Source organism: Sparus aurata, chromosome 8 (genome assembly GCF_900880675.1).
Source record: "Sparus aurata chromosome 8, fSpaAur1.1, whole genome shotgun sequence".
Lineage (NCBI taxonomy): Eukaryota > Metazoa > Chordata > Actinopteri > Spariformes > Sparidae > Sparus > Sparus aurata.
In genome coordinates, this window is record NC_044194.1 from 7521802 (window position 1) to 7533865 (window position 12064).

General features: G+C 40.3%; 2 protein-coding genes across 3 annotated transcripts; one reads left to right on the forward strand and one right to left on the reverse strand.

Moving 5' to 3' along the window:
* Window positions 1–102: 102 nt before the first annotated feature.
* On the reverse strand, window positions 103–5652 carry c1qtnf13 (C1q and TNF related 13). Of its 2 annotated transcripts, none has more exons than XM_030426198.1 (2): window positions 5522–5652; window positions 103–1696 (listed from the first exon to the last, which is right to left on the reverse strand). In XM_030426198.1, the coding sequence occupies exon 2, from the start codon at window positions 1653–1655 to the stop codon at window positions 639–641; it is 1017 nt and encodes a 338-aa protein (XP_030282058.1). In that variant the 5' UTR covers window positions 1656–1696; window positions 5522–5652; the 3' UTR covers window positions 103–638. The 2 variants fall into 2 exon arrangements, with proteins under 2 accessions (XP_030282058.1, XP_030282057.1); XM_030426197.1 differs by lacking the exon at window positions 5522–5652 and adding an exon at window positions 3321–3456.
* ube2na (ubiquitin-conjugating enzyme E2Na) lies at window positions 4803–11492 on the forward strand. Its single transcript, XM_030426199.1, has 4 exons — window positions 4803–4946; window positions 8931–9177; window positions 9597–9737; window positions 10191–11492. Exons 1-4 carry the CDS (start codon window positions 4917–4919, stop codon window positions 10232–10234), a joined length of 462 nt encoding a protein of 153 aa, XP_030282059.1. The 5' UTR covers window positions 4803–4916; the 3' UTR covers window positions 10235–11492.
* Window positions 11493–12064: the final 572 nt, after the last annotated feature.

The window sequence follows — 12064 nt, forward strand, 5'->3', positions numbered from 1 at the left end:
CTTTCTTTCTTTAACATAAATGAACTAACAATGAATCTACCCGTCTTCTCAATAAATACTGTATCATCAGCATCAGACTTAGGAGAAACCAGACCCTCTTAATCCACTGAAGTGTAGGAATTTATTTATTTTTTCCTTAAAATGCACATTATTCATGAAGACAGATACAGATATATCCACAGCGTGTATGTTCCAGAACATGACGCCCACTTACATGACCACGATGTTTCTCTAAATCCCGTGTTTACAGTCAGTAAATGTTAATAAACTATACATCATTTACAGAATTATCCTTACAAGAATGATTTTTACATGAAAAAAAAAAATGCTGTTTAAAACTTCTAAACGCAAAGACTTTTAAAAGAAAATGTATCTTCCGACCAAACTTAATCAAGACGTTGTTATGTTTGTGTTATATTACAGCTAATTGCACTTTTTAGTACAAAATCAACCGTGTTGCATGCTGGTTAGTGTCCATAATTGTATCACAGCACCACCTTGTGGTGTAATTTTGCAGCAACTTATTAAAACAATAAACGAACGACAAATAAACAAAGCAGTGAATGTACAGAGACTATACTGACCACAAATTAGCTTTTACTATGTCTTAAGAGGGACACCGTGAAGGGTTTAGACATTCAGAGGTGAGTTCTGTCCTGTGTGGCGGGAGGTGTGAATGTTTCTGCCTCAGGGTAAACCAGGAAGCCAGAGAAGGTGGTGTACCTGCCCTGGTTGCTGTAGACAGCGTAGCGCTCATCCTGCTGACTGTACAGCCACACGCTGTCGCCCCGGTGGAGAGTCAGCAGCAAGCTCTGACTCTGCATCTCCCGTCTCTTCGATGTGTCCTCGTCAAACACCATCGCCTGCACCTCGCCCTTCCCGGTCATCAGCTTCACAGAAACAGCCTTGCGGGGATGTTTCCCCACAGTGAAGGCGAAGAAGTACGCGCCGGGGAAGTGGCAGGTGAACATGCCCGAGGTTTTGTTGAAATGGCCCCCAATGTTGACGTACTCCACATCAAAGGTCAGAGGGAGCTTGCCCTGCTGCCTGCTGCTCTGACCCATGAGTGTGGATGTCCGTGCCACGGAGAAAGCAGACCGCGGCTGACCTTTGGCCCAGGGATCAACCTGAGGAGGGCAGCTTGGGTAGGAGAGGCCTGAGGACAGGTGGTTGGTGATGTAGCTGTTCGGGGAGATGTCAGGATAGACGAGGTAACCAGAGAAGCTGATGTAAGGGCCAGCGTTGCTGTACACAGCATACTGGGTACTTTGCTGCAAAAGCAGCCACACTGTGTCCATCTCCTTCAGGCTGATCATCACACTTTGGCTCTGTATTTTCCTCCCTTTCTTGCGGTAGTCATCGTAGGCAATGGCCTGCACCTCCTCTCCGTTCTTCACCAGTATCACAGAGAGCATTTTCTTTGGAAATTTCCCTACCGAAAAGGAGAAATAGTAAGCCCCGGGGATGCGGCAGCGGTAGTGACCGGTGTCTGGATTGAAGTCCCCTCCGATGTTGACCTTGAGCCTGTTGAAGGTCACTGCCTTCTGCTGGCCTCCGACCACACTGTTGGTTTGTGTGGCAGAGAACGCAGAGCGAAGACCTGTCGTCACCGGAGGTGCATGAAGGGGTGAAACTGAACCAGAGCAGGCGATCATGATGAAGACACATGCCAGGTAGCAATGTGTGCTCCACGGGGCTGAGAGAGAAAATCAAAGAAATTAAATTTAGAGATTATTAAAAGGAACTTTTAACTGGTTACAGTCTGAAGAAACTGCTACTGCAGGGGCTTTTTCATTCTTTCATCTGTAAAAAGACTTGTTATCCTTCCAGGCCTGAGATCCTGAGATAGCAGCCAGTGACCAGCTCTCTCTTTTTATTCTCACTCCTGAGCCTCTTACACTTCAGCCTCATGATGATCGATGCATCATGTAGCCAATGAGATCTTAAAAGCATGCCTATACTGCAAACGGTTCGACAACAGCTGAGAATTTACTTTCGGCTAGACAGAGATAGGCGTTTAAATAAGATTAATATCACTCATGTGTCAGCCTGACTGCAAAAAATCCACCTGTCTGCACCTCTAAAGCTCACTGATCGTATATCTAGTTTGTTGAATCTGCACAAAAACAAAGGTGTAAAAATAAAAAAGGTGCTGCAGGTGTTGGTTGGCAGAGCCAGCCTAGTCTCCCCTCGCTAGGAAAGTTTCCTTCCACTGGAGAAACTGTGATCGAAGTGCTTTTTCTTCACTATAAACTACTAACCTACTTTCTTTGCAAAGGTATCGAATATTGACTGAAGTGAGAAATTCTTGTATCCCAACACCAGTCGACACTGCTTCATTTTAACTGCCAATATCAAAATAAAATACCCGTCTCTTGGATTGAGTCTTGTGTATCAGCCTGAGCTTAACTGATAATACCTCTATTTATAAAAACTCCACGTTGATAAGGAAGTGTGGCTAAGCCCTGTCGAGATGGATGTTGCCACTCAAATCATGCACTCTAATGTGGCTGATATTGTCTGTTCTCTCTGTGCACTGAGAGAAGGGTGGAGATTAGGTGCTGGTTCATCTGTTCCTCTGTGTGTTGGACAATGGAAATTTTTTTTGGAAGGGGTAGGCGAGGTGAAGCAGGACGAAGTGCCAAAAGATACCACTGAAAAGAGTGACTGAGAAATGACCTAGAAGCGTGAATACGTCGCAGGAAATCAGTTACGAGAACATTTTGTTTAGAAGTTGTTGATTTTTTAAAAATATTTGTAGATTGCGTTTGGCAAAATTTAAAAAGCATCACATGTTCAGCTTCAGAATTATTATCAAATCCATTAAAATGTTCTATACTGTGTGCACAAGTGTTTGAATAAGTATATCAGCTCTGATGCCTAAATGAGCAGAAGTGGTGCACCTGTAAGAGCAACAAACATGAGCAGTAATTGTAGGCGAAGATCTGACACCTGGCTGTTTCCTCTGCTGCCTGTAATACACAGATTTTACAAAACACTAATAAAAGATATTCAGGCTTAAATTTGTCTGGAACGGCCATGATCAGTTTAAATATGACCAAAGTGACATTTTAATATTTGAAAACAAATTGTGCGATTTTTAAGATTAATTCTTGTCTGTGTAATAATAATGTAAAATAAAGCCCGACTGTGATAAACAAGATCAGAAAATCCCCTTTGATTATCACAAAATTGAACTTAATCTCTACGGTGACGCTGCTAAAATTTACTCACCATTTATTTCTGTCAAGACAATTTTCTTTTTCTTTTTTTTTTATTCCACTGAAGAAAGCAACCATTTAGAGAAATATCAAACCTACCCGTTGGGTTGTATTGGGACAGATATTGCATGTTGGCTGTCTTCTTCTGAGTCAGCTTTTTTGAAATAAAGTTCCTCTTAGTCTGCTGCACTGCTAATGTCCATGTCTGACACGGTCTGATACCCAAAGGGACAATGCTTTTGTCTGCACAGACATGTCAGGAGGAGGAGCTCCAAACCCTCCGACCTATAGCTCCCCCCAGTTCAACCAGTGGGGCAAGAAAAAGTGAAAATGCAGCTGTATCGTAAATCCTGAATGGCCCTCGGAGGTGTTAAGTCTAAAGTGTGCTTTGTTATGTCTAGAACAACACTTTGTGGGAAACATGTTTTGGATCTTCATGTCAGGGAAATGTTCGCTTTCAGGTCAAGATGTCAAAATGTGTCAATGGAAAACAAATGAAATTGACAAAAAAATGCTCTAGACGAGGTTATTTCAGAGTCGCTCCTGTGCTATAATGAATCATCTGCCTTCTTTAGCTGTGATGCAATCGTACAATCAAAGTGTTAGTGGTTAAATGACAATTCAGCAGCTGCAGGACTCAAATTTGTCATTAAAATGAGCAACATCACAGTGCAAAAATATATTATGAAAGTCCTTTAAATTATCAGGCTGAAAAATAAATGTTGTATGTAGAATCATCTTAAGAATATTAACAAAGCATTTTCTCACTTGAATCAAATCAAATCAATTTTATTGATATATCTCAAGATCACAGTCACATCGCCTCAGTGGGCTTTACAACCTGTACGGTGAACTACATCCTCCACATCAAATAATGATTAAATTCAAGTGAATCATCATGTTACATGGCCTTTTCAAACACATAGAACTCACAGACATAAATCTATCATTTCTGTGCCAATATCAAATAACACAAATATTCTATAAACACATTTATTTAGAAAGTAGTTTGCTTGGTGAATTATAATCTTATAACATTTCTCTGATTTTTGATTTTACTTCAGCACAGTCTCAAATGCTTATTTGTGGGTTTTTTGGGTTTTTTTTTTTTTTTTTGCTGAGGTTTATGTCTCGATATATAGCTCCATTTCCTTCTTCAAAGCCACTTTACAAAATAACGCATACAATTATCCACATGTTTGGGAAGATTACTTTGAAAATATATTTCTATATAGTTGCTACTTACCTGTTAAAAAATGTAGACAGTAACCCAATCAAAGAATCACAATGTTAAAATGAAGTACTTGATTACTTTCTGCTATTTTTGTTTTGCCTCAATTTCAAAGATAGCCTTTGCAAATAAAGACAAGAGAAAGTAATTATCAATAAATTGACTTTTATTCAATATTCATAGTGAGTAGATATTACAGACTAGTATACCAGTAATACTTTGTACAATCATCTTTTTTTTCTGTAAATGTAAAAAAATATCCAGTTGCGTTTTTTTGTATCCCAATTATTTAACAATCCTGTCACAAGTATGCTGTTGGAAGATAAATGTACAAAGATCAGTTTACGTGTCCATCAGCTCGCCTGTCATGACGCAGCGACCCCGGAAGACGTGCGTCTGCTGTCAATGCTAACGACAGAGAGGAGGAACTGAGAGAGCTAAAAGAAGCCCGCATTCAAGACAAGATGGCAGGACTGCCCCGCAGGATCATAAAGGTAATTAATTCACACTGTAAACAGCACAATGTGTGACTTTTCTTTGTTGTCCTGGCTGAAGGTCTGCACGGACAGGGTGAACTCTCGGCGCTCGGCTGCTCCGCCTGATTAACTGTTTTGTGCGCTAACGTTAGCATCCAGCTAGCTGCCGCTAGTTTGATAAAGTAACTTCCGTTTCGTCCCTGTGCCCAGACACACCTTTACTCCGTGGATTAAAAATACAGCAACGCTGTGTGGAAATAGCGTTGGTTGTATACACGCAAATAATGTTCTCAAGTTGCTGCTGGTCAGATTGTGGTGCTGACACATACCTTGTGTGGCTAACTGTGCTAACCCCGGCTAGTTTGTTAGCTTTCATTTGAATAATGATGTCAGGAAGACTCACAAAATTAAAGCTAGCCTGTTCGTCTCAACCCACAGGATCACACTTTTCATTGAAGCATACATAAGCTTCAGGTGGGATGTTTCCAACCTCGAGTCTTTTCTTTCTACACTGTTTTGCTCTTTAACGTTTAGCTCTTTCGTTGGTTAGCAACCAGCCAGGAGTTATGTTCACCATGAGAATCATAACATACCTGCCACAGCGGTGTGAACGAGACGTCTGATTCTTCTGCAGCATCAGCATCATCCCCCGCAGGGGTTTCCATCCAGCTCACCTCACAGGCTTTTCTAGGCGCACTAAATGTGGTTTTGAAGGAATTACAGTGTCTGGCCTGGACATTATGATACAGTGTTGTCACACAGTGCCTTGTTTTTAAGAGCAGTTGTCTTATATTCTCACCTCCTAAATGAAATGTAATCACAGCACTCAGAAGTTAATCGTAGTATCATGGGGTACAAGTACATTACCCCATTATGGAGGCCTTTGTCTTCATGTATGTTCTCAAGTAATGATAAAAATAGTATCTCAGGTGCACCTTGTTTCTGTGTTGTCATGACATGTCAGTAGACTAAGTTTTGAGAGAGGCTCTGATTACTCAGCTCTACTTGTTTCCATTATTTATTCATGCAAACTGTGTTAAATTATTGAGGATTTCGTCTTTTTAAAAGTCAAAAACCTTAATTTCACAGAGGCTGGGATGGATTGATGGTTCAGCTACAAATCCACAAGTATTTCATTTAAAACAGTATGAAAAACAGAAAAACTAGCCATTGTTCTATTTGTGAACCTATTACGTGACAAATTTTTGTTAGTATTGACAGACGAGCCTTACAGAATCATGTAGTTTCGCCCTTCCTTTTTCTTTGCAGCCACTTTGAATATTGAAATAAGCCATTCATTGTGTGTCACTTGGGTGTGACAGACATCTGAAATGAAATTACGTTGTCATCCACTCGTGGCCCTGCCGATGTCAAGTCAGGTCCTCATATATGTCTGGGGCTTCACAACAAAATAGAGTTGGATGGGGACTTGTTTTAAAAAATATAAAAAATTAAACAATGAAAGAAAACAAAAAAATGTCTCCATATAGCCCTGAGATCCCAAATTTATTTGAAAAGACATATTTTTTGCTCTTGACCCATGGGCCAGCTTGTGCACCTACTACAGACGGGGTTGCCAACCTCTGTAGCTTAAGAGGAAGATCTTTTTAAAGAGATCTGGGCTCTTCCAGAGATGAGCTACATGGAGAGAATCGGTTGTTTTTTCAAGTTGTAAAACAAGTCCGCAGCTTCTTTAGTTGTTTAGGCGAATGCTCCAACACTGTTTTGTTGCGACGTTCCAGAGGAGTTTTGTGGACTACGAAACTTCACCCGGCTTTCCATCTGCGTCAGAGTGAGCAGACAATTGCTGAATTGTATTTTTTGGCGGAACTTATTGTAAAACTGGAAACAGAGGGCGTGATTTGTTAAAGAATAGTACTTGAGATGTATTGAGTTGTATTACGAATGCATTATGGGAACAGGAATGGTGTCCAAGAGAGGGTCGCACAGGTGGATGAGCAAACAGAACATAGACTAGTGTTGGTGGGAAAAGGTGGCAGGGCTGGGAACAGTACGGAGCCCTTGAGCCCTCAGAGCGTGTGACTGGGACTGGGAGCCCCTCTCCCGTCTGTGTTTTCACTGCACGGTTTTGTCTGTGGGTTATCTGAAACATTTCAGGAATCTCACTCGCAGTCGCTTTCAGGAGAAGAACGTCCAAAACAAGAGTGCCAGTTGTTGTGCAGGCTGTATTTGATTTAGTTCATAGCTGATTACGCTCATGTATTTGTTGTCGAGCATGATGCACACATTACGCAAGCAATTCAAACATGCACCACAGAAAGCAACCAGTTTTTAAGAATTAAATCAAAGGGCTTCGTATAGCCTTATTAATAAAGTCAGTACTGCAGTTTGACAGAACAAGTGAACTGCAGTGTGTATATAATGATGTGAATAGCAGTGAGTCTGAATGCAGTTTCTTTGTGATTCATTCTGCCTCATGTGTACCAAGAGATATCAGATGCCCCCTCCTCTTTCACAGTAAAGGTGTTTCTGTCCGTCATATAGCTGACACGATTTAGGAGAGACCTTGCTGCAGTGGCTGATGGGAATGGAAATAACTGTTTCCTGTGGTGCTGTGGCTGAGTCAGTGTCACCTCTAAAAGGCAGTTACATAGTGCACCAACAGTCTGCAGAGATACAGCAGTGAGCCACTGTTGCATTTGAGGCCACCCTCCCCTCTGTGTTTAAGCAGACAACAGTCAACCTTCCAACATCTTGTTGTCGAATAATAATGACTCACAACTTTTATATGGTAATGAGAATTTAATGATTAACAATATCAAGTATCAAGTGTAAATTGCAGCTGACTGACAGCAGCATAGAAGTTTGACAGACAGCGTTGGGTAGTGTCCCCCAGTTACTGATGAAGGTACCTCAGTTGGATGATATTCTGTGTTATTCAGTTTTTACATATTAGACATTGGTTACAACAAAGGCAGTATTGATAATGGAAAAACAGAGAAAAAACTTGACCATTAGCCACATTAACTGCACTGTTTGAGCTAGGCAGCGTCATAAATCAAAAGCTGTGTTTCATCATTAATAATAACTTCATCTACAAAAGAAACGGCAACACAGAAAAAGTAGAAAAGTAGACAGATCGGTTGCTCTGGCCTCCGTTGTAACTCAATGGTTGATTTCTGGAGTGTGGCAGATGCTCCGTGCTGCATGTCCTTTACAAAACTTTTAATAAAGTCATTGGGTCCTCATTCATGAACCGTTCTTACGAACAAATCTGTTCTTAAGTCCCACTTACGAAGATTTTACGAAGATTGTGGCATTCATGAATTTTTTCTTATCTAGGATTTTTTCTTAGGCAAGAACAAATCCTACGAACACTCAGGAGTACTCTTACGCACATTTCAGTGCCGAAATGTTGGCATGGTTGTGTTTTATCTCTTGTGTAGTTCAATAAAATGCAATATTACAGTAATAATTCTGTCATATTGATTCATTTATTTATGCATTTCATATTTTTGGTAATTTACAAAGAATTTAAATTCTAAGATAAATTAAATGTGCCAATGATTTAAGATAAATCAAGTAAATTGGAAACATGCCATCAATTAGTAACCCCCCCACCATATTTATACGTGGCATTTCTCCATCCAAGGCCCGCAAAACAATGGCATATATATTGCTCCTGCGGCTTTCATCAATGTAGGAACACAGCTGCGAACAATTCTGAGGCTTACGAACGCGTTGGTGAATCTGACGTAGGGTTTTCTTAAGGAACCTCTTAAGAACAACTTAAGAAATAATCTACGAAGATTCTTAAGAAGATATTGGTGAATGAGGCCCATTGTTTTTTTTCCCTCCCAAATTGTGCAGTTGCATTTCACCGCTGTCCTACCTTCACTGAAATATAGAGTTTAAAAACGTTTCCCAGAAAACGCACATCCGTGTCCTCTATTTAAGATTTTCCATGTAAATTGACAGTACTTTGTAGCACTGACTGTGGCACCAGCACGTAGTTAATTTCGGTCTTTTTTTCTGTACCAGGAAACTCAGCGTTTGATTGCAGAGCCTGTCCCAGGCATCCGGGCAGAGCCAGATGAAAGCAACGCTCGCTACTTTCATGTGGTCATTGCCGGACCTCAGGACTCACCTTTCGAGGGCGGCACATTTAAACTTGAACTCTTTTTACCAGAGGAATATCCCATGGCAGCTCCTAAAGTGCGCTTCATGACCAAAATATATCATCCCAATGTAGACAAGCTGGGAAGAATATGTCTAGACATTTTGAAAGGTAAGTCAGCGCTCTTTGTAATGTTGCTGTTAATGTTTGGCCAGCTATGTGTGGCATGCATCGTGATTTATCTTCAGGGACATGGTTTTGATTTGTTTTAGCTTTGCAATTGTTCTTAATGTGGTCGGTTCAGTCAGGCTTGTTACTGTAGAAAATCTTGTATGTATTATGTCCTGTGATGTTTGGCCTGTGAGTGAAGTGAGGGATTTTCCAATTTCATCTTGCTCAAAAGATCAAGGCCTCTTTTGTTACACTTGACGTGTCCCTGAACTGGAGCTTTGTGGCAGTAACACTTCATATCACCGCTGTCTGTTCACTGCTCCCCGCAGCTTAAAGCAGATACACTACTACTTCTTGTTACCCTCTATTGTCCCTCGGATTTCCTTGGTCTTTTAATCCCCCTGTAATTTTTCTCTCAGATAAATGGTCACCAGCTCTGCAGATCCGCACAGTGCTGCTCTCAATCCAGGCATTACTAAGTGCACCCAACCCTGATGATCCCCTAGCCAATGACGTCGCAGAGAAGTGGAAGAGCAGTGAAGCTGAAGCCATAGAAACAGGTGAGTGTTACGATCTGGCTGGGTTCAAACGGAGGGCTCTTGTCTGGAGTGCCCTCGTTCCCCTCCATCGTTTGAGAAAAAGGAACATTCAGCCTGAACACACATGCACGTATGAAAAAATAGAGATGGAACATCATTCAGATTGGTGGATTTTAATTATTACAAAGCAAACCATATTAAACAAAATAATGATTACTAGTCCAGTGACTGGGCTTTGAAATCTTTGAGATAAGAAAGTCATTTATCTTTTTTTTTTAATCAACGTAGTACGATTTATTTTTGTCTTTCTTACTTTTAGTGTATTTAGTTTTTTATTTAGTGTTTAGGTATGGCAGTCGTTGCAATATACCTTTCGTAACACATGCTTTGTAAAGAAAAGAAAAACATTTAGGTACGTTTATTTGACTTGTGTTCATGTTTCTTTTTGTTGTTTGTTTTTTTTTTACTTTACAGCCAAGACATGGACCAGGCTTTATGCAAACAAAAATGAAGTGTAGAGCAGCCCCACCAGTGGAGATACATGTGGAAGTGAAGTGTGAAAAACAACTCATGTTCTGCCAAGACCTCCTCCGACTTTATTTGCATTAAAAGGACACAGTCTTATATATATATATATATATAAATATATATATATATACACATATATATTATGAAACAAACATGAATATGTTGTAAAGGAATAAAATCAACTGCTGATAATTGGTGATTTAAATGCACACTAGCAATGAAATGACTCGTTGTCGTCCTAACTCACTACTGTTCAAGTGCATGGGCAGAGGTCGTAGATCATCTCACCTGGCTTTCTTTGTCCATTGATTTTGGGAGGCTTTTGCCAATTGTTGCTTACAAGCACGTTAAATGGGGGGTGGGGGAGAGAGGGGGTCCCACATTTTTGGTGGGGATGTGGGTTTCGGAGCGGTGGAGTGGGAGGAGAGGAGACACTGGCTAGACTTGGTCAATATTGTATACTGTTTCTTTTAACTTTGATTTCTTGTCTCGCTGTTTGTTTTATTAAAAGCAGCTAACTACTACTAGCCCACTGTATGTAGACACTCACCTGGAGGCGTAGCAGAGTTTTGTCCTGCTTAGAAGGCCCACCAGGACACATGAACAATCATAGTACTACTTCTTCTCAATCACATCTGGCTGCATTTAATACAGAGTAATGACTCAAAACCAGACTGATCCTTTCACCCTCATTCATTTTCTCACCCTCTCTCTGTGTAAACTGTAGGCTTGTGGATGGTGTAGGAGAGTGTCAAGTGTAGGACGGACATTTTGGACCTTTTCTTAGTTTTAGCCGATATGTTTTATTACCATATCCAGTCTTTTTTTATATGTGAATCTTTCTTGCGATTGCCATACTAACCACTCTGCTTTTTTCCTGTATGTCATCACAGTCTAATTCTTCACGACTCAGTGGTTTACTTCTTCCAGTGGTATTTATTTGACAGGGCAGTGGTTACATTCGAGCTGTCAGTTGTTTGATGACGTGAATGGGGGGGGTGGGTTGGGGATCTACTAGAGAGGAGATGTTAGATTGTCAGAGGATAGGACTCGAAAAGATCAGTAATGGCTTTGATTCTCAAGTGTCAGAATTGGTCTTTGGCTACAAAAGTCTGTATTCAGTTCACTGTTTGTAAATTCATTCTTTCTATTAATCTGGGGAGGAAATGTTTTCCTGCTCTCAGAATGCTTTGAAACAGTCCACCTGCATACTTTTATGTTCTGTAAATAAAATCTGTTGATTAATAAGTTGTATTGTAGGTGTCATTCTTGATTTTGTGTGGCAATTACTACTGTGTTCACTGTGAGGTGTTGGTAAAAAATGCTCAAGGACAAGGCCAGTGGTGGAAGAGGAACTTGGGTATAAAAAGTATGAAAGTATTACTGATAAACTACCATATGAAGAATTAACTGCAGAATGGCCCCCTCAGTTTATTATATAATATGACATTTTAATCAGAAGAGGAAGATCTTCATTGACTAATTTTTGCCTAAATATACACGCTCTTCATTTTCATGGCACAGTTTGTGAAACATTGATAGAGTTTGAGCATTCTGTCAACAAGTGTTTTCTGTCGATGTGTTCCAAACTGTGTAGAAGCCTGCTATTTCTGGTCTAAAGCTAATTTACTTTTGCCAGTAACTGAAGATGTTTTTTCAAATCCAAGGCATGCAGTACTGTGAGTTGTTCCTCAAAATGATAGATATTCATACATTTTATTTTGGAAATGTAAATCCCTCATTAATGTCTTAATGAGCGAGCTGATAAAAGGCAATATATGACAGATGGGTTAAAGACAGATTGAAAAAGGAAAAAGAAA

Coding starts and splice junctions, on each gene's coding strand:
- c1qtnf13 (XM_030426197.1), bottom strand. CDS start 3,351: ATGCAATATCTGTCCCAATACAACCCAACGG. Junction 1,697..3,320: donor GTCCCAATACAACCCAACGG/GTAGGTTTGATA, acceptor TTTCTCTCTCAG/CCCCGTGGAGCACACATTGC.
- ube2na (XM_030426199.1), top strand. CDS start 4,917: ATGGCAGGACTGCCCCGCAGGATCATAAAG. Junction 9,178..9,596: donor ATGTCTAGACATTTTGAAAG/GTAAGTCAGCGC, acceptor TTTTTCTCTCAG/ATAAATGGTCACCAGCTCTG. Junction 9,738..10,190: donor AGCTGAAGCCATAGAAACAG/GTGAGTGTTACG, acceptor TTTACTTTACAG/CCAAGACATGGACCAGGCTT.